The 27450-nt window shown below is 35.0% G+C and overlaps 1 protein-coding gene across 4 annotated transcripts in view; it reads right to left on the reverse strand.

The window, feature by feature from the left end:
- CRY1 (cryptochrome circadian regulator 1) overlaps window positions 1-27450 on the reverse strand; it is a 105065-nt gene that overhangs the window by 45377 nt on the left and 32238 nt on the right. The window contains exon 1 of one of the 4 annotated variants that reach the window (XM_042993102.1): window positions 1958-1975. The exons of the other annotated variants lie outside the window; for them this stretch is intronic. Within the exon in view, the coding sequence (XP_042849036.1) occupies window positions 1958-1959 (2 nt within the window). The 5' untranslated portion in view covers window positions 1960-1975. Of the gene's footprint in view, window positions 1-1957; window positions 1976-27450 lie in introns of those variants that run through there. 4 annotated transcript variants of the gene reach the window in all.

Here is a 27450-nt window from a genome sequence, read left to right on the forward strand (position 1 = left end):
GCTGAAAGTGATTTCTCCATCCTCTAAATTATCAAAGGACATATGGACCTCATTCTAGAGAAACTTTCACATTATACTTTACATTATAACTATCATATATACATATCACCTTCTTCTTCTCATGGATTTCAAATTAGTATCTGTGTCTCACTCCTAACTATGTAGGTTTCTTAACCTACGTTTTGGTTGCTACATTTGCCAAACAAATATCATCATGTGATCAATATATTCTGTTAGAAAGATTAGAAATAGGATTTAAAAAATAATACAGTTGTCTTTTACAACTGTTGAAAAAATTAGAAAAACATTATAAAATCATCTCGCAGAATTACTAGCACATGGTAGATATTCATTAAGGAGAAGGTACCACTATTTTCCCCTGGGAATAATTTATAGTTCCAAAAAACAGTAACACATATTTCTGTATGTAAATATCTGGGCATGACAACAGAAGACAATTAGTTGGATGCCTACATCTATATGTAGAATTGTTCCGGACTCATAACTTCTCCTGAATGTGACTTGGAACAAAGGTTTGATTAAAATCTTTCCCAGTGACAAGGCAAATATGAATGAATAAATATATAACAGGAGTAAGGCAAACAAAGGCAAAAACAAACTACTTGTACATCATCAAAATAAAAAGCTTCTGCACAGTGAAGGAAACAACAAACAAAACTAAAAGACAACTTACTGAATGGAAGAAGGTATTTGCAAATGACATTAAAGGGTTAGTATCCAAAATATACAAAGAACTGATACAACTCAACACCCAAAAAACAAATAATCCAATTAAAAAAATGGGCAGAAGACATGAATAGACATTTCTTCAAAGAAGACAGCCAGATGGTCAACAGACATATGAAAGGATACTCCACATCACTCATCATCAGGGAAATAGAATCAAAACCACAATGACGTATCACCTCACACCTGTGAGAATGGCTAAAACCAAAAACACAAGAAACAAGTGTTGACGAGGATGTGGAGAAAAAGGAACCTTTATGCATTGTTAGTGGGAATGTAAATTGGTGCAGCTACCCTGGAAAACAATATGGGGGTTCCTCAAAAAGTTAAAAACAGAATTCTCTGTGATCTGGTAATTGCACTACTGGGTATTTACCCAGTGCAAAAACACTAATTCAAAGGGATACATGCACCCCTGTTTACTGCAGCATTATTTACAATAGCCAAACCATGGAACCAGCCCAGTTGTCTATTGATAGACAGATAATATTTATATAAAATACCACATCATCCTTTTAATTCCACCATACATATACATCTGTATATCAACTAACCTTTAAGTATATAATCCTTCATTGATAATACCATAAAATAAAACCTCCAATATCCTAGGTTCAAATATCAATTCATTGACATGGAAGATTTCTTTTCAGTGCTGAAGGGATAATGTTACTTGAAAGGGTGCTATGTAAAATCTAACCTTTCATCCTTTATGCTTAACTGGGAAGAGTAGGTTCTGTCAGAGTTCAGATTCAGTATATTCCAGAGAACACACCAATTTCAACCCTTATATATTATAAATGCATATGGCTTAGAACAGGCATCCAATATTCAATGGAGCAATTCAATATAATACATTGAAAATACACAGGGTACACTTTTAACAGGAACATATTTTCAGATCTTCTCTAAAATGGCATCTTACTATACTCATTCAGGACTCAGTTAATAAAGTTATTAACTACATGCAACAGGTTGGTTTTTATAGGCCAAACATTAGTAAAATTCATCACATCTCTTTGTATAATTGTATTACCTATATATAAGTACAGTTCTCCTGTTATATAATTACATTACTAATTGCATCACTTCAAAATAAATAGAAAAGGTGTCAAGTGAGAAAATATACTTCTTTACTTTAAACATATTAAAGATTTTTTAAAAAAAATTTCCAGAGATCACTACTTTATTACTATTAGAAAAAAATTACATTCAGTGAGTTTCCTTATACCATTTCCAACAGATGATTTCAACATGAATCAACAGAAATAGTTTCTTAAAGTAGGTCATTGCTATAGCAACCAGTGGGCGGTTTGGAATACTCCCCGTCACAATGACCTACTTTCTAGCCTGTGCTAGAACAGCTTTATATAACTAGAATTGGTAGTTCTGTCTATAAAATAGTCCAAAAAAGGCAATGATGAGATACAACATAATCCCATGGTTGTTGAAAACAAAGCATACAAATTAACATGTATCATACCAGAATAAAACCATCTGGTTCTGTACTTTAGTTTATAAAATATACTTATCATATGCTCAAAGATGAAAACTACACTTAGATCTAAATCAAAACAATTCATTGCTGACCCCAAAAAACTAATTTAAAGAATATAAATTAAGATCAATCTTCTCCTGTCCTCTGCATGAAACCATAGTCAAATTTTTTAAAATTAAAGTTCTAGATATATTAATTATAATAAAGAAAACAAGTAGAGTCTTAGTCATTAACCAAAGTATATAGAAAAATTTTAAATTATAAAGGAGCAATTTGTCTGTCTATAAACTGAATCAAGTTTACATGTTTTTTTTTCTGGTTTGTTAACAAATTTTTAGTGCTTTCATCTAACTTAATCATTATTCAAATTGTCAGAATATTTGTGATACACATTTTCCCTAAAGAGAATAGTTTAATGTTCAATACAGATTAAATATATATTTTTAAAGTAAATTTTAATTTTTTAATTCCAGGCTCTAATGGTCATAACTCAGTGAACTTATAACATGACACAATGTTGCTTTTTTAATGCCCTCTTTTAAATTCTGAAATTTAAATAAAAATTAAAAAGACATTTATAGATAATATAACATATCTAAATATACAAAGTTAAACCACTAATACAATGCTTACTGTAATATGTGGAAGAAATTAAAGGAAGGTCATTTATATTTTAAATAGAAATAACACACTTCAAAATGTAAATATCTAGGCATGACAAAAGAGAATGAATTAGTCGTATGCCTACACCTACATCTAGAATCACTGTAAATTCAACAACTATAAAAACAGACTGATAACAGCTGTATTATTAGTGACTCAAACACCATGAGTGGTATTGCCTTTGATGACATGATTTAATGTAATGTTGAGCAAGACTTAGTAAAATTCTGGACAAAACAAAGTACAATCTTTCTTTAAATAGGTGATAAATGTATGCCAGGAAAACTCAGTATATATTAAAATTTCATAAAAATACCTAGCATTTACATACAAAACGGATTTAGGCTCTACATTCAACGAATTCTAAGTTTTTCATTTACATGAAACATCTAGAATATTTGAAAGTTACTGGGATTCAGGACAATGATTTATTTGAGAGACTATCATGAACACTGCAAGAAGTCTTCCATTCTTGGCCTCTTCTCACTATTCCACTAGTAACCTAATTACTTCATTGTGATGAACAAAAATGCCCCCACAAATTCCTAAAACACCCCTAAGGAGTGATATTATTCATTATTCACACAGTTTCATTGATTTGAGGGATACAACAAGATTAAGTGACAGACATGTCCAATATGGAAGGAGCTGAAAATCTAGAAAAGAAACTTGAAAATATAATAGAACCTGCCAGGATGAATGTGACATATATTGTAGGAGACACATATGGGTAACGTTACATTGCTTCAAAAAGTCAAGAGGGAGATATCACTTCTGGATTTCTCTTTTTGAGATGGGGAAAAATTTAGGCAAAAATTTCAAAGATATGGTGATGGTAGAAAGAGGCCTTGCAATATTAATATGATTATAATAGCTAGAGATAGGGAGAGAGAATTACTGGCCACTGGACTGTAACCTCCTTTAAGACTAAGACTAGATCTTGTTCACTACTTTCCAGTTCCTAGAAAATGCATGACATATAGAAGTTCAAGAAATATTTATCTAGGGGAACCTGGGTGGCTCAGTCAGTTAAGTGTCCAACTCTTGATTTTGTCTCAGGTCATGATCTCACAGTTTCACGAGTTTGAGCCCCACACTGGGCTCTGCACTGACAGTGCAAAGCCCGCTTGAGATTCTCCCTCTCCCTCTTTCTCTGCCCCGTCCCCGCTCATGCTCTCTCCCTCTCTCAAAATAAATAAGTAAACTTAAAAAAAAAAATTTTTTTTATCTAATGACTAACCAAATGAATACATTAACGAAAGCAAGAGAAAGGATTTTTTTTCAAGTTTTTATTTAAAAAAATTTTTTTTAATATTTATTTTTGAAGGAGAGAGAAACAGAGTGTGAGTGGGGGCGTGCAGAGAGAGAGGGAGACACAGAATCTGAAGCAGGCTCTAGGCTCTGCGCTGTCAGCACAGAGCCCGACTTGGGGCTCGAACCCACAAACTGCAAGATCATGACCTGAGCTGAAGTCGGACGCTCAACTGACTGAACCACCCAGGCGCCCCTCAAGTTTTTATTTAAATTCTAGTTATTTAACATATAATGTAACATCAGTTCCAAGCGTACAATATAGTGATTCAACACTTCTATACAACACCTGGTGCTCATCACCACAAGTGCGCTCCTTAATCCCCATCGCCTATTTAACCCATCTCCTCACCCACCTCCCCAATGGTAACCATCGTTTGTTCCCTATAATTAAGAGTCTGTTTCTTGGTTTGCCTCTATCCCTTTATTTTCCCCTTTGCTCATTTGTTTTGTTTCTTAAATTGCACGTATGAGTGAAATCATATAGTATTTGTCTTTCTCTGACTTATTTCACTTAGCATTATACTCTCTAGCTCCATCCATGTCATTACAAATGGCAAGATTTCATTCTTTTTATGGACAAATAATATTCCATTGTGTATCGGTGTGTGTGTGTGTGTGTGTGTGTGTGTGTGTGTGTACCATTTCTTCTTTATCCATTCATCAGCAACGGACACTTACGCTGTTTGCATAATTTGGCTATTGTACAAAACGTTGCTATAAACATCAGGGTGCATGTATCCCTTCTAATTAGTATTTTTGTACTCTTCAGCTAAATACCTGGTAGTGCAATTGCTGGATCATAGAGTAGTTCTATTTTTAACTTTTTAAGGAATCTCCATACTATTTTTCACAGTGGTTGCACTAGTTTGCATTCCCACCAAGAGTCCAAAAGGGTTCCCTTTTCTCCACATCCTTGCCAACACCTGTTGTTTATGTTTTTAATTTTAGACATTCTGACAGGTATGAGGTGATATCTCATTGTAGTTTTGATTTGTAGTTCCCTGATCACTGAAGTTGGGCATCTTTTCATGTCTGTTGGCCATCTGCATGTCTTCTTTGAAAAATGTCGGTTCCTGTCTTCTGCCACTTTTTAATGAGATTATTCATTTTTGGGATGCCTTTATAAGTTCTTTATGTATTTTGGATATTAACCCTTTATCAAATATGTCATTTGCAATTATCTTCTCCCATTCCACAGGTTGCCTTCTAGTTTTGTTGATTTTTTCCTTTGCTGTGCAGAAGCTTTTTATTTTTATGCAGTCCCAATAGTTTATTTTTGTTTCTATTTCCCTTGCCTCAGGAGACCTATCTAGAAAGAAGTTGCTAAGGCCAATGTCAAAGAGGTTACTCCCTATATTCTCCTTTAGGACTGTTAAGGTTTCAGGTGTCACATTTAGGTCTTTAATCCATTTTGAATTTTTTTTTTTTTGTACGGTGTAAGAAAGTGGTCCAGTTTTATTCTTTTGCATGTTGCTGTCCAGTTTTCCCAATATCATTTGTGGAAGAGACTGTCTTTTTCCCATTGGATATTCCTTCCTGCTTTGTTGGAAGATTGACCATACAGTTTGCATGAATTTCTGGGTTTTCTATTCTGTTCCATCGATCTATGTGTCTCTTTTTATGCTGATACCATACTGTTTTGATTATTACAGCTTTGTAATATAACTTGAAGTCTGGAATTGTGATGCTGCCAGCTTTGTTTTTCTTTTTCAAGGTTGTTTTGGTTATTTGGGGTCTTTTCTGGTTACATACAGATTTTAGGATTGTTCTAGGTCTGTGAAAAATGCTGTTGGTATTTTGATAGGGATTGCATTGAATGTGTAGATTGCTTTGGGTAGTAGACATTTTAACAATATTTGTTCCTCCACTTCATGAGCATGGAATGTCTTTCCATTTCTTTGTGTCATCTTTACTTTCTTTTATTTTCAGAGTACAGGTCTTTCACTTCTTTGGTTAGGTTTATTCCTAGGTATCTTATCAACTGTATCAACTGTAATGGGATTGATTCCTTAATTAGCAGAATGGGATTTTAGGACTTGAGTCAATAGTCAATGGAGACAGGGGCGCCTGGGTGGCTCAGTCGGTTAAGCGTCCGACTTCAGCTCAGGTCACGATCTCATGGTCCATGAGTTCGAGCCCCGCGTCGGGCTCTGGGCTGGTGGCTCAGAGCCTGGAGCCTGCTTCCAATTCTGTGTCTCCCTCTCTCTCTGCCCCTCCCCAGTTCATGCTGTCTCTCTCTGTCTCAAAAATAAATAAACGTTAAAAAAAAAAATTAAAAAAAAAGTCAATGGAGAAATGAAAAACATGAAAGGAAAAGAACATTCTCTGAATATTTGTACTAGGTACTTTACATGTATTATATATTTCCAACAACTTTACAAGCTATCTCATTTAAAAAGTAATGAATCTGAAACTCATCAAGGACATTTTCTAAAGTAACTCAGCTACACAATAAAGTAAAAATTTTAATTTGAATATATCTGATCCCAAACCCATGTTCTTTCCACTATATAATGCTACTGCTAAAACGTTTTAAGAAAACTAGTCTGACAGCTTTAAGGACATAAAAAAGATGGCCAGAATACAGTTTTTTGCCTTTAATATGGGGGACAGGCATGCATGTCATTTAAGAAAGAATATGTTTACACTGAGGTGACAAAGCTCAGTGTTTTAAAATAACTAACGTTCATTTTTCATTCATGCTATACATCTATTGCAGATCAGCCAAGGCATTTCTGTTCACATTTAACTGGTCAAAGCAGGTCACATGGTCAAGCCAGGCTTTAAGAAGGCTGAAGGTATAAACTTCCTGCAGGAAGTTGGGGCGCCTGGGTGGCGCAGTCGGTTAAGCGTCCGACTTCAGCCAGGTCACGATCTCGCGGTCCGTGAGTTCGAGCCCCGCGTCAGGCTCTGGGCTGATGGCTCGGAGCCTGGAGCCTGTTTCCGATTCTGTGTCTCCCTCTCTCTCTGCCCCTCCCCCGATCATGCTCTGTCTCTCTCTGTCCCCAAAATGAATAAAAAACGTTGAAAAAAAAAAAAATTAAACTTCCTGCAGGAAGTAATACCAAATAACGGTAAACAGTAATAACATCTACCATAATATGTAAACCAACACTGATATATATTTACCACATGATAACTTTCTTAGTGGTGTTTTATGGCAACAAAGAAGAAATCTAACTCTGTGGAGTCAGGGAAAAGGGAACATGGGAGGGCATGAGGAAGAAAACACTTGAACAGAGTTTGGAATTAACAGGTGTTGATCAGAGGATAAAATATGAAAAGACAATCAAGGCAGTTAAATCAAGGAATTCTTAGGAATTGTGTACATGTGGGGGTGGGGCAGGGGGCAACTGGTAGAATGACTACAAGTACCACACTTTCTAATACTAAGATGGAGTCCCCCACCCATCTTAGTTAATACCCAGTATTAACACTTCAAAATATATTCCAAATCAATGTCAAAGAAACCTACCAACTTTTACTGCTGACACTACACTGGATTAAGATACCCTAACAGAAATAGCTAATAACAAACTAACAAACAGCAACAAAAGAAAAGTTTTAAGCATAATTCACTGGACTGCCCCAAAAGTAAGGAGTCATAAGAGGTTAAGTAGGTTACTAAGGTCAGTTTTAACCTTGAGGATTTCTATAGAGCACTGGAAACCCTGAAGCTAATACAAGTTGAGAAGGATGGAGATAAAGCCTAAGGCCCATCCAAAGTGAGGAAGCTAATAACAGACCCTCAATATAAATCTGGGCTTCAAAAAGCTCCACCCATAGTTCAAATATAAATAAGACATAGGGGCACCTGGGTGGCTCAGTCGGTTGAGCATCCGACTTAGTCTCAGGTCTAGATCTCACAGTTCATGAGTTCGAGGCCCATGTCGGGCTCTGTGCTGACAGCTCAAGGCCTGGAGCCTGCTTCGGATTAGGTGTCTCCCTCTCTCTCTGCTCCTCCCCTGCTCACACTCTGTCTCTCTCCCAAAAATAAATACAGATTAAAAATAGGAATAATAAAAATAAAAAATAAATAAATAAATAAGACATAAAGCTGAAGTTACAGCATAGGGCAACAAGGAAACTTGACTATCTCTGCTCAGTCTGGGTTGAGAGAAAACAAAATCTCCCATTCCTGAATGGAAAGGGATAAAACTGTAACTTTACAGTGGAGAAACCTGGCAAGCACCACCTTAACCACATAATCAGAGTAAACATCACATCAGGTCAATATCCTGCACATCCTGACATGACGTGATAAGAAAAACATTTTAACACTGTGGAATTTTTTTACAAAACCCATACCCCAGTCTAATCATGAGAAAAACATCAGACAAACCTAAACTGAAGGCCAGTTAACAAAATACATAACCAGTGCTCAAAAATCATAAAGGTCATCAAGAAAAAAAAACAACAAGAAAAACCTGAGAAACTGTTACAGAGGATAGACGAAGGAGACATACAACTGAATGTCTGTGTAGTATCTTGGAACAGATTCTGGAATAGAAAAAAAAAATCAGTGGAAATTTGAATAATGTCTGGAGTTTAGTTAGCACTTATAAGACAGTGTATAAGATGTTAATATTAGGGGGAACTGGGTACAAAACATAGGAACTCTGTACTACCTTTGTATATTTTCTATACATCTAAAATTATTTTTTAAAACTTATTTAAAAAAAACAAAACTTGTGCTCCCCTTCTCCCCAAAAGTATAATCTCAATGCCAATTCATGGAGTTTAAGTGGTCCTAACACCTCAAGCATATCATTGCATTTAAAGGGGTCCCAGATTGGTTGTGATCTCAAATAACTGTTAAAAGAAATTACAAATCCTCTCTAGATTCATACCCATGCCTCAATTTCCACACACAAAAAAAGTTCCATCAAAACTTAATCAAATAATCACAAAATACTCAAAGAAACAAGAACTTAATGTGAGTTGCAGCATGAGAGGCCTGAAGATGACTGAGAATTATGTGGAATTGCTACAAGTACCAATTCAAGCAGGTCATAAATCCCAAATCGGATAAGAAAGAGAGGGACATGGGTTAGGAGATGTGGAGTAGGACAGAGATGGTGGGGGAAGTAAAGATAGAAATAAAGAACAGATAGAAATGGGCAGAGATATAGAGAGGGATAGTTAAGAAACAGAGACGGCAGATCTACATCTAGACACATCCTACTGAAACCACACAAAACCAAAGACATAGTATATACAGCAGCCGGAATACAATTATACCTAATAAGGAAAGAATATATATTCAAGTGTACATGGCATATTTATGAAAAAATGGCCTTATACTAGGTTATAACACCATACTTAAATTTAAAACAATCGGTAACTTTCTTATATCTTGAAATTTAAAAAACACTTTTCTAAACAATTTATGGGACAAAGAACATCATAATGGATTTTAGAAAATACCTAGAACTGAATGAAAATGAAGAAAATATATCTAGAATGTGAAGAATGCAAAACAAAAAAAGTGGTATTAGAAGAAAATGTATAGGCTTAAATGCTTTATTAGAAGACTTGAAATTGAGTTAGCAAAACAGAATAAATCCTAAAAAAAAAAAAAAGAAATAGAAAGAAATGATAACATAATTTGTGAACAGAATACAAATGCATAATAAAACAAAGCCAAAATTTATTATTTGAAGAGATAATTAAGGGGGAAAAGGGGAGAAGGCAAAATAAGCAATATTAAGAACAAAGAAGGAGATATAATCTCAGATACTGCCAGAATTAAACAGAAAATTAGATAATATGAACAAATTTATGCCAATAAATTAAACACTTAGATGAAATGGATAAATTCCTCACTAAAACTGACTCAAGAAGAAATTTAAAACTTACCAAAGCTGACTCAAAAGCAAAAACAGAACATGAATAGTTCTATAGCCACTAAAAACTGAATCAGTGGTTAAAAATCTTACAAGCAAGGCATAAGAGCCAGTCAGTTTTACAGAAAAATTTTACTAAACTTTCAAGGAATATATAACTCTAATTTTATAGAGGAGTCTAATCTCATACAAAGGATAGACAAAAAAGGAATACTCTGACTCATTTTATGAGGTTAAATTTACCTTAACAGCAAAACTGGACAAAGACAGTACAAAAGGAAAATTACAGGGGCGCCTGGGTGGCTCAGTCGGTTAAGCATCCAACTTTGGCTCAGGTCATGATCTCATGGTTCATGAGTTTGAGCCCTGCATTGGGCTCTGTGCTGATAGCTCAGAGCCTAGAGCCGGCTTCAGATTCTGTCTCCCTCTCTCTCTGCCACACCACACTTGCGCTCTGTCTCTCAAAAATGAATAAACATTAATAAAAATTTAAACAAAACAAAAAACAAAAGGAAAATTATAAACAAATCTCACTCACAAGCATATTAAGCACATTATATCAGCAAACCAAATCCAGCAAAATATAAAAAATATACATCACAATCAAGTTGGGCTTATCTTCAGACAGGTGATTAGTTTAACATTAAAAATTGGTTAGTGCAATTCACCTCATTCACAGAATAAAAGAAAAAAATTGTATTACTAATTGAACAGATGGGAAAGAATAGTCACTAAATTCAATTTCCATTTACCCTCAGTAAACTGGGACTAGAAGGTAACACCCTTAACGTGAATGAGGGCATCCAAAAAAATACTTACAGAAAACATATTTAATAGTAAAATGTTGGAAGCACTTCTTTTAGATTGGGAAGAAGAAAAGGAGGTCTGCTATCATCGCTTCTATTCAACCTGGCTAGGAAACCTAACTAGTGAAGTAAAAGAGCAAGAGATAAAAGGTATAAGGCTGGGGGACGGGGGGAGAAATAAAAGCATGATTATTTACAGATGATAGGAGTATCAATACTATCAATATAAAAAAAAGAAATATACAGAAACGTTATTTGAAGTAATAATAGGGCTTAACTCACTTAATTCCTAGAATCAATTTACACTAATACAATCTGTGTAACTTATGCCTCTCTGAACTCAAATATCCACAAAGCTATTTATAATTTAGAACTCTTATTATTCCTTGTCTAATTTTAGAAACCACTGCATTGAGACTTTGCCAGGTTAGAACACAATTAGGATAAGATGTACTTGTGGGCTTTAAAGGATTTACATACAACTACAAAAAATCTGTCCAACATGTGGTCAAAAGCATGCTGTCCCAGATCTATGTATAATTCTTTTCTGTAGTCTTAATAGTACTATTTGAAATTTTTCTCCTTCAGAAAAAGACAAGTTTTATGTCACAGTTATATCTCAATAGAGCTGGGGAAAAGTTAATAAAATTTCAGTTTTCACTTAATAAAATTTCAATTTTCATATGTTGGGGTGAAGACTAATGATGCCAAAAAAAATTCCTTTTTTTTTCTAAATCTATGACCTAGCATATGTCATACAGGTCTCCAGTTTGGCCAATGGTCAAGATCTTTCCCACACTGACATTACTGCAAAGAGTGATAGTCACCTAACGCAATCTATCCATCCATCTATCCATCTAAAAACTTGTTGAAAGTCTTCTAACATTGTTGTGGTCCCTAGGATACAGAAGAAAACAAAATTAAGTGCCCAGTCTCATGAGTTTTCAGGATGATGATGAGGATGATGATGATAGCTACAAACATTCAGAAGGTGTGTTATCAGATGTTGCTCTAAGCACTTAGATGCACACATACACAACATTTTGATATAGGTTTTTACAAATAAGGAAATTGAGGCATAGAGCTGTTAAGTAATTTTCCCAAAACCCATGAAAAGAAAAGTAGCAAAACTAAGATTTAAAACCCATTCAGGGGCACCTGGGTGGTTCAGTTGATTAAGCGTCTGACTTCAGCTCAGGTCATGATCTCACGGTTCCTGGGTTCGAGCCCTGCGTCGGGCTCTGTGCTGACCGCTCAGAGCCTGGAGCCTGCTTCAGATTCTGTGTCTCCCTTCCCCCCTGTCTCTCTCTTTCTTTCTTTCTTTCTTTCTTTCTTTCTTTCTTTCTTTCTTTCTTTCTTTCTCTCTCTCTCTCTCTCTCTCTCTCTCTCTCTCTCTCTCCCCCTCCCCCACTCATGCTCTGTCTCTCTCTCTCTCTCTCTCTCTCTCTCTCTCTCTCTCTCAAGAATAAACATTAAAAAAAAATTAAAAAAAAAACAACATTCAGCCTGCCTGGCTCCAGATTCTAAGCTCTTGGACCACTGTACTGTATTTCAATTGTGACAATTTCTATGGAGAAAAACTAAAATAGAGTAGAGGGATAGTGGAGGAGAGTTTGATTTCATATAGATTGGTCACAGGATTTTTCTTTTTTTATATCCTACAGCCTATTCAATATCTTCCTTTGAAAATCCCCATAAACCTGGGTGCCTGGGTGGCTCAGTTGGTTGAATGTCTACCTCCTGATCTCACGGTGGTGGGATCGAGCCCTACGGCAGGATCCATCTGAGTGTGGAGCCCGCTTAAGATTCATTCTCTCTCCCTCTCTCTCTCTCTCTCTCTCCCCCCAACCCCCCAACTCTTTCCCCTGGGCTCATGCTCGCTCTCTCTCTCTAAGAAAGAAAGAAAGAAAGAAAGAAAGAAAGAAAGAAAGAAAGAAAGAAAGAAAGAAAGAAAGAAAGAAAGAAAGAAAAAGGAAAAAGAAAATCCCCTCACTTCACACAGTCTCCCAATTTTAGTTAGTGATGATTCCATCCTTCAAGTTATTCAGGCCAAAGTGTCACCTGATTGGTCAGAATAGGATATGCTTATGTTGGGTAGCAAACAACCCTCAAATCAGTAGCTTTACCAAAAAAAAGTTCACTGCAACTCCAGGCAGCTATCCTCTAAATAGTGACTTTATTTACCATTGCAGTTCCTTTAATCTTGTGGGCCCTATAATTTCAACACAAGGCCTCCTTCATAGCAAGAGAAGAACCAGCGAAGCATATAGGGGCTCTACCCTGCCTCGGCCAAGCACGTCCTTATACAATTCATTGTCTGTAACTAGTTATGTGGCTCCCCAAACAGCAAAGGGAAATATAAAGTGAATATAAAGTGAAATGTCTCATATGCCCAGGTAAGGTGAATTGGATATTGGTGAGCAGTACCATGTTGTCCTTGACTCCAATTTCTTTCATAGTCCACATGTAAAGCTTCAGCAAATCTTATCAGATGTACCTCCAAAATACATACAGAATATAACTACTTTTCACTACATTTACGCTACCACTCTGGTTCAATCCTCCATCATTTCTGACCTACATTATTACAGTGGCCTTCTATCTGATCTCACAGTTTCCATACTTGTCCCCACAGCCCCCCAGTCTTCATTCAAACACCAAGTAGTCATGAAAAAACCCTCTAATTGCAATGACTTCCCATCCCATTGAAAAAAAAAAGTCCTTAAAATGACCTTCTAGGCTCCACAGGATGAACATGGGCAATAGTTTTCTCTCTAACTCCATCTCCTACTAGTCCCCCCCCTTTCCTTTCCTTTGTTCTAGATACAGATGTTCTAGATGTCCATATCCCATGGATATGACAGAAAGGCTCTTACCTCAGTGCCTTTGCATAGGCTATTCTTACCACCTAGAATACACTTCCCTCATGTATCTACATGGTTCAATTCCTCACTTTCTTCAGGTCTTTGAGTTCAAAGGTCACTTCTGAAGTGATGCCCTGACTAATCATATTTAAAATTGACCTCCCCTCACCTCTGCCCCTAGTAATCCAGAACCCCTTTCTTGCTATATTTTTCATTTTAACATGTGCCATCTCTTACATACTAATATATATCATTTTTATATTTATTACTTGTCTCCCATTCCCATCTAGATATAAGTTCTACAAGAGTGGAGTTTTTGCCTCCTTTGCTCACTGCATTCATTAAATTTATTTTTTTGTATGAAAGAACAAAGATGTCATGTGTGCAGAGAGAACACTTAAGAGAGTAAATGACCTATACAGATATTTGAAAAAGGAGACTATCCATAGAGGGTAAAGGCTCAGACACATCAGGTCTCATGTTTGAGGAACAAAAAATATGCTTGGAGACTAATCATTGAGGGGAAATAATAAGAAGAAAATGGTATTAAGGATGCACTAGATGTCAAATCACATAGAGACTTTAACTTGCACTCTGAATTAGATAGGAATCTTTTGAACAGTTTTAAGCAGAGGTTGGGACACGATGTGATTTAACTTTTAAAATAATCACCTGGACTTCTGGGTAGGAAATGGGTAATCAGGCAACGGGCAGAAACAGGAGACCACTTAGGAGGCTACTATACTTCTCTAGAAAAGAGATGATGGTGGCATAGATAAGAGTGGTAAATGGTGAAAATGATATGAACAATTGGAATCTGAATAGAAATTTAAGAGATAATATAGCAAAGGAAATGGGATTACTAAGTCTGGAGTTCAAGGTAGAAGTAGGGGTTGAAAATTTAATAATGGAAGTCATCAGCACACAAATGGTAGTCAAAAGACTACATAAAGGAAAAGAAAAACAGTGGAAAAAAGGACCTTCACTTTGAATGAACAGAAGGAATGACAGAAGGGCAGAAAGAAGGCTGGAGAGAAAAGGAAAAAGAAAAAAGATGGAATGAAGTCTGGAGAGATAGAAGCAAGGGACAAATGTATATTTTCCTAGAAGGAAGGATGGACAGATTGACTGATGGAAGGAAAGGGGGAGGAAGGACAGATAAATGGAATAATGATGCAATGACACATGGAGTAAAGAAGTAAGGACACATGATAGAAGCCAATAATATATGGGACAAAAAAGTGAAGAATGATGGCACAGAGGAGCAAGAGATAAAGAGAGATGGAGTGGGGGGATAGGATGGTAAGAGGATCAAAATAAGGGAGAGAAGGAGGTAGGAAGAAACAATCCAACCAAAATTTAAGAATCCTAAGTTTTCAGTAACCAAAAAGGGTCAGTTTCATTTAATTACTAATAAGTGGGTTATAAGCTATACACATGCTATATAAATATATACAGAACTTGTTCTATGCTTAGAGAAATGTATGAAGTAAAACTAAATGAATCCAAAGTATATTACCATTTCTTATTTGGTAAAGAAACTAATTTAGATTCACATTAACTTTTACTCTTTTTAGAGATATTTGAGAGTTAATTATCACCAACCTAATAAAATGTAGAACCACATATTCTGAAGTATAGTCTTTCATTTATACAACTGACATTTGGACACCTACATATGACACAAAAAATAAATCCAGAATTCTAGTCCCCAGAGCCTCCAAGTTTAATAAGAAGAAGATATGCAAATTTATTATTATAGTCATTAATATACTGTATTATTTAAGTCCTTATTGTTAAAGGACACATAAAAGGAAGGCAATAAGGCTGAGAAATATCCCCTAAAGTTTTACAAAGAATATGACTGATCTGGGTCTTATAGTACCTATCCTAGCACTTTGTGACAGCAGTTTAAATTAGTTTTTACCTGAAATATTTTTGAACTTCTGAGGTTGACTTACACTAGCATAAGGCTCTGTAATTTATGCATCCCTAAATCCCCAAATCACATAAAGGTATCTGAAATCTAGGACTCTTACTATTTCATGTGTATTTTTAGAAAACACTGCATTGTGACACCATGAAGATAGGCCAAAAATCACATTTAAAATCTACTTCTGGGCTTTAGAGGATTAAGATGGAACCAAATAAAATCTGTTCAACACATGTACAAAAGCAAATGACAGAGCTACATATACTACTGGCTTTCTGATATTCCTACCAGAATGTTCTCTTCTCCTAATAATACTAAATTCATTCTAGATATAATTCAAGTTTTTCAGAGGTTTTCACAGTGAGAGGACTATGGAAAAAAAAAAAGTGCCAGCAGAGAAAAAAGACTATCAAAGATGAAACATGCACCCAGATCTTCGTTTCTAAATATCCCTTCTCTGTAGGGCTCCACAGAGCAATGGCTGCTTCCAGAGCTGAGCAAGGAAAATACAAGATGAGCTGCACCATCTCATGATGCCAGAAAGTAGGCAAATAATAGAAATCAAATGGGTGCTGGGAATGGAAGCTGGTGCAGCCACTCTGGAAAACAGTATGGAGGTTCCTCAAAAAACTAAAAATAGAACTACTCTACGACCCAGCAATTGCACTACTAGGAATTTATCCACAGGATACAGGTGTGCTGTTTCAAAGGGACACATGCACCCCCATGTTTATAGCAGCACTATCAACAATAGCCAAAGTATGGAAAGAGCCCAAATGTCCATCAATGGATGAATGGATAAAGAACATTTGGTACGTATATACAATGGAATATTACTCGGCAATCAAAAAGAATGAAATCTTGCCATTTGCAACTACGTGGATGGACCTGGAGGGCATTATGCTAAGTGAAATTAGTCAGAGAAAGACAAAAATGTATGATTTCACTCATATGAGAACTTTAAGAGAAAAACAGATGAACATAAGGGAAGGGAAACAAAAATAATATAAATACAGGGAGGGGGACAAAACAGAAGAGATTCATAAATATGGAGAACTGAGGGTTACTGGAGGGGTTGTGGGAGGGGGGATGGGCTAAATGGATAAGGGGCATTAAGGAATCTACTCCTGAAATCATTGTTTCACTATATGCTAACTAATTTGGATGCAAATTTTAAAAAATTAAAAATAAAATTAAAAAAAAAATCAAATGGGGGCGCCTGGGTGGCTCAGTCGGTTGAGCGTCCGACTTCGGCTCAGGTCATGATCTCGCGGTCCGTGAGTTCGAGCCCCACGTCGGGCTCTGTGCTGACAGCTCAGAGCCTGGAGCCTGTTTCAGATTCTGTGTCTCCCTCTCTCTCTGCCCCTCCCCCATTCATGCTGTGTCTCTCTCGGTCTCAAAAATAAATAAACGTTTAAAAAAAAAAAAATCAAATGGGTGCATGTTGAAAAAATAGGATGTGTACCAAAGTTGGACAATAAAATAAATAGTGATAGTAAAAGACTTATAACCCAAAGTATATAACAAATACTCATGAGTGCATTCTTTTATAAATAAATTATTGAATAATTAAATAAATGGGGAAGAAGGAACAACTCTTCATTACATAAGAATTCCAACTAATAAGTACAGAAGGAATGAAAAGTCATGATTAGAATATCACGTAACAACTGCTTCAGGCTAGATCCATTGATAAATACTAAAATTAATGCCTGAAAGTGTGAGAAAGAATATTTACATAGCTTCAAAGTTACCTCCTCCCAAATATTAATTACAGAGAAAAAAGTAATTTTACAATGGAGAAATTGGGCAGACACTAGCTTAACTACATGATCAAGATTAATATCACCAGAAATAAGACATACTGATACCATGTTTCTCCTGATATGAGAAGTCCAAATTACCTCTGGTATTTTTCAAATATACATAACCTCAATCTAATCATGAGAAAGCATCAGAGAATTCGAAATTAAGGGACATTCTACAAAATAATGGCCCAATTGCTTTTAAGTCTCAAGGTCATGAAAGATAAATAAAGACTGAAAAATTGTCATTGGGTAAAGGAAACTAAAGAGACAGGACAACTAAATGTAGTATGGAATTCTGGACTGGACTCTAGGACAGAAAACATTAGTGGAAAAAGTGGTGAAATCCAAATAAAGTCTATAGTTTAGTTAACAGTAATGTACCAATACTAATTTCTTAATTGTACTATGGTTATGTAAGGTGTTAAGATTAACAGATACTGGGTGAAGGTTATATAGTAAACCTCTGTATTATTTTTGCAACTCTAAGTCTAAAATTATTTCAAAATAAAAACAAAACAAAAAAAATGGATGAGTCAGAGCATCATATCTTGAAATAAATACATTTGGAAAGTTCTTTCCCACATCAATATTATTTCCACCTCTCCACTATGGTAATAACCACTTCAATAGTTCCATCCATGCACTTATTTATTTAACAATACGTGAGTGCCAGGCATACATTACAGAGAAAAATACAAAGTAGGGCGTGCCAAGTATGGGGAATGGGGATTGCTGTTTTATGGGCTGATTTACAAAGATTTCATTAATCAGGTAATACTTAGCAGAGTTCTGAAGTAAGACAGTAAGACATTTGGGGACATTTGGGGAAAGGAAAGGCAAGCACAAAGGCCCAAATATTCAGTGGCAAGTCTGAGGAAAACAGACATGGCCAGTGTGGTTGCAGCAAGGCAAGGGACAAGGAGAAGGCAAAAAATAAGACCAGGTAAGCTAATTATTTAGGGACTCCTTGGCCATTGTAAGGGCTTTCTTTGTCTTACATGTTTAGAGAAATGGAAAGTGACTTGAAAAGTTATGAGAAGAGTGACAAAGTTTTACAAGGCCACTTTGACTACTGTGTGAGGAGCTGGGTAGAGTGGGGACAGAGGAATCAATTAAGAAATTATAGCAGTTATCCAGGTAAGAGATGATGATGGTTTAGGCCAGACTGTAATCAATGAAGATGAGAAGTGACTAAAATTCTGGATATATTTTTGAGGTAAACCCCATTTGATCACTTGACAGATTAAACTTAAGTTATAGACAAAAGAGAGAAGTTGACTCCAAATTCAGAATACATGCCAGGATGAAATTCCTATTTATTGAGATGTGAATACAGGATGAAGAGGATTTGGGGATTTTGTTGTTTGTTTTCTTCTGCTCATTTCAAGGGGTGGAAATAAAGCATTCAGTTTCAATTTTTTTGTTTATATTTATTTTCTTTCACTTTATTTCAGTTTATTTTCTCAGATTTTTTCAACTTTTTGGACATAAAAGATTTTTCAGTTTTGTTCTTATTAACTATATGCTTTTAGGGCCATAAATGCCTATCTAAGCACCACTGTAGCTGTATTCCACAAATTTTAACATGCCATTGCCATTGTCCTATGCCATTAGTTCAAAATGTTTTCAAATTTCCACTAATTTCCTGTTTGGCCCATAAATTATTTATAAGAATATTGCTTAATTATCAGCGCTTGGGGGTTTTCTATTTTTGTTTTTGTTAATTCCTACCTTATTTCATTGTGATTAAAAACACATTCTCTACTATTTCAATGTTTTGAAATACAAGACTTGGTTTATAACCCAGGATACAATTAATTTTGTTACATTTCAATGTGCACTTGAAAAGAATGTGCATCCTGTAGGTGTTGGAAAACAATGCTCCATGTGAATTAAGTCAAGGCTCTTAATCACACAGTTCCAATCTTTTGTTTTGTTCCAATCTTTTACAACTTCTGATTTTTGCTCTGCTTGTTCTATTAGTTACTAAAAGAACTGTATTTATATTTCCCTCTGAGATTATGAGTTTATTTCTCTTTTTAGTTTTATCAGTTTTGGCTTTTTGTATTTTGACACTACATTTTACACATAAAATTTAGACCTGTTATATCTTCCTAGAGGACTGACCATTTTAATAACCATGAAATATCCCTCTTTATTTCTAATAAAAATGCTTCTTGCTTTAACTTCCACTTTATCTGATCTTAGTAACACCATACCAGCTTTCTATTAGTGTACGCAAGGGCATATCTTTTACCATGCTTTTTTAACTTCAGTCCATTTTAATCTCCATATTTAAAGTGTATTTCTTATAAGCAGTGTATTTTAGGTTGAACCACATGAAATTGCTAATATCATACTGGTTTGACTTCCAAAAACAGAAATTTCATAGCTCACTCTCATAGTTAGTTTTATTTTCTAATTCAAACAATCTTTGTTAATTGGAAAATGTGGCCCGTTTACAATTAATAGAATTACTGACATACATAAGTTTAAATTTACCTTCTTAATATTTGTTCAACTTGTTCTATACTTCCTTTCTTGCCTTCTTTTAAATTATTTTTTATTATGCCATTTTCCTCCATTCTTAGATTGTTAGTCATAACTTCTTTTAGAGGTTACCTAGAAATCAAAATATGCATCCCTAATTTCTTAAAAGTCCAATATAAATTAGTATTATTATTGATTCTCTAATGATGCAAGACCTTAGAATATAGTAACTCCATTTAACATATACACATATACAAAAGATATTGCTTTGAACAGCTGGTATTCATTTATTCATTCAGTATCCACGTCCTAACAGTTTCTATCACTCTTTGTATCTTTCTATATTTCTATCTAGGATCACTTTTTATTTTGCCTGACCAATCTCTTTTAGAATATTCTTCACATTTGATCTGCTACTCTTGGATGATTTTCTTTCCTCTTCTCCTGGAATTTCAATACAAATATGTTAGACCTCTTTGCCATTACCCATATGTCTCTCACACTCTTGTATATTTTCCAACCTAATATGTCTGCTTCAGAGTGGTTATTTTCTTCTGAAATATCTTCCAGTTTCACTAATGCTTTTCTCAGCTACATATAATCCTCTGTTCAACCTATTCATTGAGTTATCAACTTCAGCTGTCGTATTTTTTTCATTTCTAATATTCTATTTGACTACTTGCACAGCTCTTTTCCAAGATTCTCCTTTATCCAATTTCTTAAAAATACTAATGATAATTGTTTCAAAGTACATGATTAATATCTGGATTTCTTATGCATCTGCTGCTAATTAATTTCTTCTTGATTTCAGTCATTTCTTATCTTTTAGTATGCCTTGTTATTTTTGACCACAGGCCAAACATTATGCATTAAAAAAACTGCAGATATTTTCCTTTACAGAATTATTAACCTTTGCTTGTGGCAGGCTTCTAAAATACAGGCTAATACCATTAATTAATCAATGACTGAGTTGATTTCATGTTGGACTTCAGTGCTTCAACAGGCTATTTTATTCAAACTCTCCTCCTAGGATAATAAAGAAATCAGTCAGACAGTAATAGCTGAATAACACAATTAAAGAGGGAATAATGATTTTAGAAAATAAAGGAATAGAGACTGCTATTTTACATAAGACTGTAGGGGTAAATGCTCAGTGATAATGGAACACTAATGTAAAGGCCTGAAGGAAAATGAGGGAGCAAGCCATGCTGGAAGAAAAACATTCTGTGCAGAGGGGACAGCATATGTACAATCCAGTTGAAAAATATGCATAATATCTTTAAAAGAATACTCAAGAGACCAGTATGACTACAGCATAGAGAATGAAAGGTAAGTGCTAAGAAACTAAATTTAAAAGTTATCAAGTTCCAGTACACACAGTAGCTTATAAAGTATTGTATGGACATCACCTTTTTCCCTGAGATGTAATGAGAGGATTAATCTTACTTATGATTATGAAGAATCATAACAGGTTAAAAGGGAAGAAAGGAAGAACCAGGGAATTCTAAAAGGAAACTACTGCAACATTCTATGTGGTAGCTTTGGTCAAGATGATTAACATATAGGTATGAGATATGGTCTGAGCTTGTATACATTTTGAAAGCAGAGCCAATATAATTAAATTGACATATTTAAGGTTAAAAAAAAAAGCAAACAAACAAGCAAGAACCAAAAATAGTAAGTTTAGCGAGTAAAAAATGGGAGTAAAAAATCTTTTTTCAAACATGAAAAAGAAATTTTACAAAATGAAATAGAGAAACATAGACCTGGAAAATATGAACAAGACGTTAAGAATACAGTGAAAACATCTAACAAGTGTACAAATACAGTTCTGAAAGGAGAATGAGATAAGAGAACTATTTGAAAAGTAACAGCTGAGAAATTTTCAGAACTGATAAAATATACTAATTCACAGGTTCACAGAGGCTTACAAATCAAGAAGAATAAATGTGAAAAAACTCACACCTAGACCCATCATTGAAAAACTGAAGAACATATCAGAGAAAGAGAAGATTTAAAATTAAACAACAAAAATAATAATAATAACCTCAATAAGATAACAGCAGGAATGGCAGACTCTACTGTATCTCTAATACACAGAAAGAAAATAACTGTCAACCTAGAATTCTATACCTAGTGTAAATAAGGACAGAAAGTACTTTCAGACAAACAAAACGTGAGTGTGCCACTAGCAGTCCTTCACTATGTAAGATCAAAAAGATATTATTAGTGATAAAAGAAAGTGATTCTAAGTGAAAGACTGGAGATGCTAGGAGGAATAAAGAACACAGAAGGTGGTAAATATGTAGATAAATAAACACTAGCCTTATAAGACAACAAAGAATAATGTATTTTGGATATTTTTAAAAGCAAAAAGAGAGATAGAATTAGTATAAGTCAGGAAACGAACTGGACTTTAAAATGGTGTTTTAAGGGCCTTGTATTATTTAAAAAGGGGCATAGTTATTAACTTTAGAAATTGATTAATGTGCCTGTAGTAATTTCTCAGATAAATACTAAAAGAATAGTTAAAATTACGTATCATTTAAAGCTGTTAGGAAGAATTGGAAAAAAGTTACAACAATTCATTTTAAAGAAGGGAAGATAAAACGGGCAGAAAGAAAACCACAAAATAAGATGGTGGATATAAATCCAAATACCTTGGTAATTACAACAAATGTAAATAAGCTTTAATTAAGAAATAAAAATGGGGGGCACATGGGTGGCTCAGTCAATTAAGTGCCTGATTTTTTATTTTAGCTCAGGTCATGATCTCATGGTTCATCAGTTTGAGCCTCACATCGGGCTCTGTGCTGACAGCATGGAGCCTACTTGGGATTCTCTCTCTCTCTCTCTCTCTGCCCCTTCTCCCCCCTCTCTCTCAAAATAAACAAACTCAAAAAAAATTAAAAAGTGTTTTTAAATTAATAATAAAATAAAATAAAAACAAAAACTGTCAGACATATTAACCTAAAATATGCTGTTTTTCATAGACATCTAAAACCAAAGGTTCTAAACTGAAAACAGAAGGATACAAAAAAAGCTGCTACTACTGTATTAACACAAACATAATGGACTTTAAGGAAAAATAGTATAAAGAAGGCACTGTTCATAATGATGAACACTTCAATTTGCCAAGAAAATATAATAATTATCTAACAATATATATATTTTACACCTATATCCATCACATTTCATAATGAAAAAAACTAAAAGCCTCAATTTACCAGAACATTCATCTAATAACTTCCTATGTATAAAGTAAAAAGTGACAGAACTTCAAAGAGAGACTCATGGTTAAATTGGGGACATTTCAACAATTTTTTGATAATATTTGCGATAACTACCAGACCAAAGATGATTACAGAAGAGATGGACAACACATTAGCAATTATGACCTAATAAAAAAAAAACAAAAAAACCCTCCATCTAATAATTATAATAGACAAGGAGAGAAAAGTAATATACATATTTTTAAAAACCTGACCATATATTGGGACTTTAAAAAAAGTCCAGAGGTGCCTGGGTGGCTCAGTCAGCTGAGCGTCTGACTCCAGGCTAGTTCAAGATCTCACCATTCCCGAGTTCGAGCCCTGGGTTGAGCTCTGTAATGACAGCTCGGAGCCTGGAGCCTGCTTCAAATTTTGTGTGTCTCTCTCTGCCCCTCCCCTACTCATGCTCGCTCGCTCTCTCTCTCTCTCTCTCTCTAAAATAAATAAGCATTAAAATAAATAAGAAGTAAAAAATAAAAAAATAAAGTCTAAACAAACTTCAAGAAATTTAAACAATACAGAGCATATTCTCTTACACTAACGTATTTAAGCTAAAAATTAACCTTAAAGAAATAGACAAATTCTCTACGTTTGAAATACGTGTTATAAATATTATAAATTAAAAAATAATTCTAAATAACTCAAGAACTAATGAAACAAACCATAATAATATTTAGACAATATTTTGAACTAAATGATAATGAACATACATTAAAGAGACTTGTGGGCTACAACTATAGTAGCAATTAAGGGTATATTTACACAGCTAAATGTTTACATTAGGAGAAAAAAGTCTACAAATTAAAAGGCTAGGCATGTTCCCCAAGAAGTCAGAGTAAGAAAAAGATAAAAGAAAAGAATAAAAATAATAAATATTAATGAAATTGAAAACCTACAATAGAGAAGATCAATAACCACATAAGTTCTCTGAAAAGATGGTAAAATTAATCAACCTCTAACAATAGCCAAATCATGGGAGGAGCCTAAATGTCTATCAACTGATGAATGGATAAAGAAGATGTGATATATATGTATATATACAATGGAATACTACCTGGCAATGAGAATTAATGAAATCCTGCCAATTGCAACAACATGGATAGAACTGGGAGGGTTATTATGCTAAGTGAAATAAGTCAGTCAGAAAAAGACAAATATATTTTCACTCATTTGTGGATCTTGAGAAACTTAACAGAAGACCATGGGGAAGGGAAGGGGAAAAAACGGTTTCAAACAGAGAGGGAGGCAAACCCATAAAAGACTCAGAGAACAAACTGAGGGTTGATGACAGAGTGGGGAAGAATAGAAAATGGGTGATGGGCATTCAGGAGGGCACTTGCTGGGATGAGGACTGGGTGTTGTATGTAAGTGGGAATCTACCCCCAAAACCAACAGCACACTGTATACACTGTATGTTAGCTAACTTGACAACAAATTATATTAAAAAAAATTAGTCAACCTCTGTCATGGGGATAAAAGGTGCAGCATAGGGAATATAGTCAATGGTACTGTAATAGTGTTGTATGGTAACAGATGGTGGCTACACTTGTGGTCAGCACAGCATAATGTACAGACTTGTCAAATCACTGTTGTACACCTGAAACTAATATAACATTATGTGTCAGCTATTTCAATTAAGAAAAATTAATCAGGGGCACCTGGACAGCTTAGTTGGTTGAGCGTTCAACTTTGGCTCAGGTCATGATCTCACAGTTCACAAGTTCGAGCCCTGCCTGCACTGGGTTTGCTGCTGCCAGCACAAAGCCTGCTTCAGATCCTCTGTCCCTCTCTCATGTGCGCTCTCTCTCTCTCTCTCTCAAAAATTAAAAAAAAAATTTAAAAAAAAAGGAAAGGAAAAAAATTCACCTCTGATTAAATTCATCACAACAAAAAGGGAGAAGACACACGTAAGCAACATAAGGAATGAAAAGGGCAAAATAAATACAGATGCTATTTACATTTAAATCACAAAAAAAAGGTAAGTGGGTTGTAATTTCAAGAGATGCACTAGCTTATTTATATGCTTGTTCCCAATAAAAACAAATAAAAATATTGGTTAATATATTAAAAACATCTTAAGGCAGCTAAGAGTTGAGACAAGACAATAAGGAATTACCAAACCAAAAGCTAAGTAGAACACATGATCACCTTTTGCCCTGAAAGAATTTGCTAATCCCAAAGAATTTGAACAGCAGTTTTGATCACCTCATGACACAAGGGGGACAAAAGTCAAAACTCAGGATCAACGAAGGATTCTTCTAAAAGAAGACACCCAAAACATTAAGCCAAGATTTCAAAATGCTACATACTTCCTTTGGGAATGAATAAACCTGAAATAAAATCCTCCTTCCACACCATGCCTTGTGGAGAGGATACCCTGGCATTCAAGTAGAAAAGGACTGGAAAAAATAAGCAAACAAAAAAAAAGACTCTATTAAGTTGTAAGCACTGACCAGCCCTACAGCATATTTACAGCCCAAATAAAAATCATCAGGGTGGTCCAAGAAACTTCAAACCATAAATTTAAAGTGTCCCTGAAGTTCAAACCTTAAGTTTAAGTGACTCTAATGCCACTGAGAAATACAAATTCTTTCTAGAGAAAGGCACCCTTATCCTGGGCCTCAGAAAATTCCCCAGAATAATTTTTCAAATACAATGAGAAAAATCCTCAAAGCACCTAAGGATAGGGTAGATGACAAATTATCTTCAAAGCAACAATAACAGTCCTCAATAGCAACAATAAAACTAGAACACAGTATTCTCTTTTTCAATAAGCTAGGGGAAAAAAACCCAGAACCTAAAATTCTACATCCATGAAAATATCTTTCAAGTATACATAGATGTATTTTGATAAAAGATAAAAGGGTTTGACTCTAAAAGACCTCATTAAAGGAAATTCTAAATGATACCTTTCAGGCCCAAGCGAAATGATTCCAGATGACTGTCTAATATGTAAGAACAACAAAGGGAAAATAAAAGTAGCAACTACATGGGTGAATATAAATGAACTCAAACTTGACAAAACAATATTGTAATAATGCCTAGTGGAATTGTTTTTTTTTTTTAATGATAGAATTAAAACATAGAACAGAAGTTTAATTACAGGGTGGTTCAGTTGGTTGAGTGTCGGACTCTTGATTTCAGCTTAGGTTACCATCTCACAGGTTGGTGGATCAAGACTCGCCTAGGGGTCTGCAGCTGAAAGCATGAAGCCTGCTTGGGATTCTCTCTCCTCTCTCTCTGCCCCTCCCTCTGTTGCTCTCTCTCTCTCTCAAAATAAATAAACATTTTTTTTTAAGTTTAATTATATAAAGGAATAATGAAATTTAAATGTTCTAGGTCCCTTATACTATGCAGGAGGAAGGCAAAAGGTATAGATTTACATTAGATTTGATAAAGTTCTCACCTTTTATTTTTATCACTTTAAAAGTCATGCAGGGGGTGCCTGGGTGGCTCAGTGGGTTGGGCGTCCTACTACGGCTCAGGTCATAATCTTGCAGTTCGTGGGTTCGAGCCCCATATCAGGCTTTGTGCTGACAGCCTGGAGCCTGCTTCAGACTGTCCCTGTCTCTCTCTGCCCCTCCCCCCCTCTGTCCCTCCCCTGCTCACACTCTGTCTCTTTCTTTCTCTCTCAAATATAAACAAACATTAAAAAACATTTTTTTATGTCATGCAGTGTATTACATTTATGGCATTTGATTAAATTTAACCACATAGATGAAAATACTCTTAGGAAGCCAGAAACCATTTTTCTTAAGTTTTTTACACTTTTTTAAAAGTTTTTTTATTTTGAGAAAACGAGAGAATGCACACACACACACATACATGCACAAGGGCAGGGAGAGAAGGAAAGAGAGAATCCTAAGCAGGCTCCTAAGCACGGAGCCTGACATGGGGCTCAAACTCACGAACCGTGAGATCATGACCTAACCCGAAATCAAGAGTCAGCTGCTTAACCAACTGAGCCACCCAGGCACTGCTCACCATGACTCTTAAACAATTTCCCTTTCTTTCCAATCTTTCTTCACTGAATGGATTGTTTATCCCAATACTACCTCTTTTAAAAAGCTTTTAAAATTAAAATATAACAAGTATACAATAAACCATACCAATCATAAGTTACTTCACAAGAAATATTATAAAGCAATATTAAAAAGTGATTAGTCACTTTTATGTCATGAAACAGAACATAACCAACAATCTAGATAA

Source organism: Panthera tigris, chromosome B4 (assembly GCF_018350195.1).
Source record: "Panthera tigris isolate Pti1 chromosome B4, P.tigris_Pti1_mat1.1, whole genome shotgun sequence".
In the NCBI taxonomy this organism is placed as follows: domain Eukaryota; kingdom Metazoa; phylum Chordata; class Mammalia; order Carnivora; family Felidae; genus Panthera; species Panthera tigris.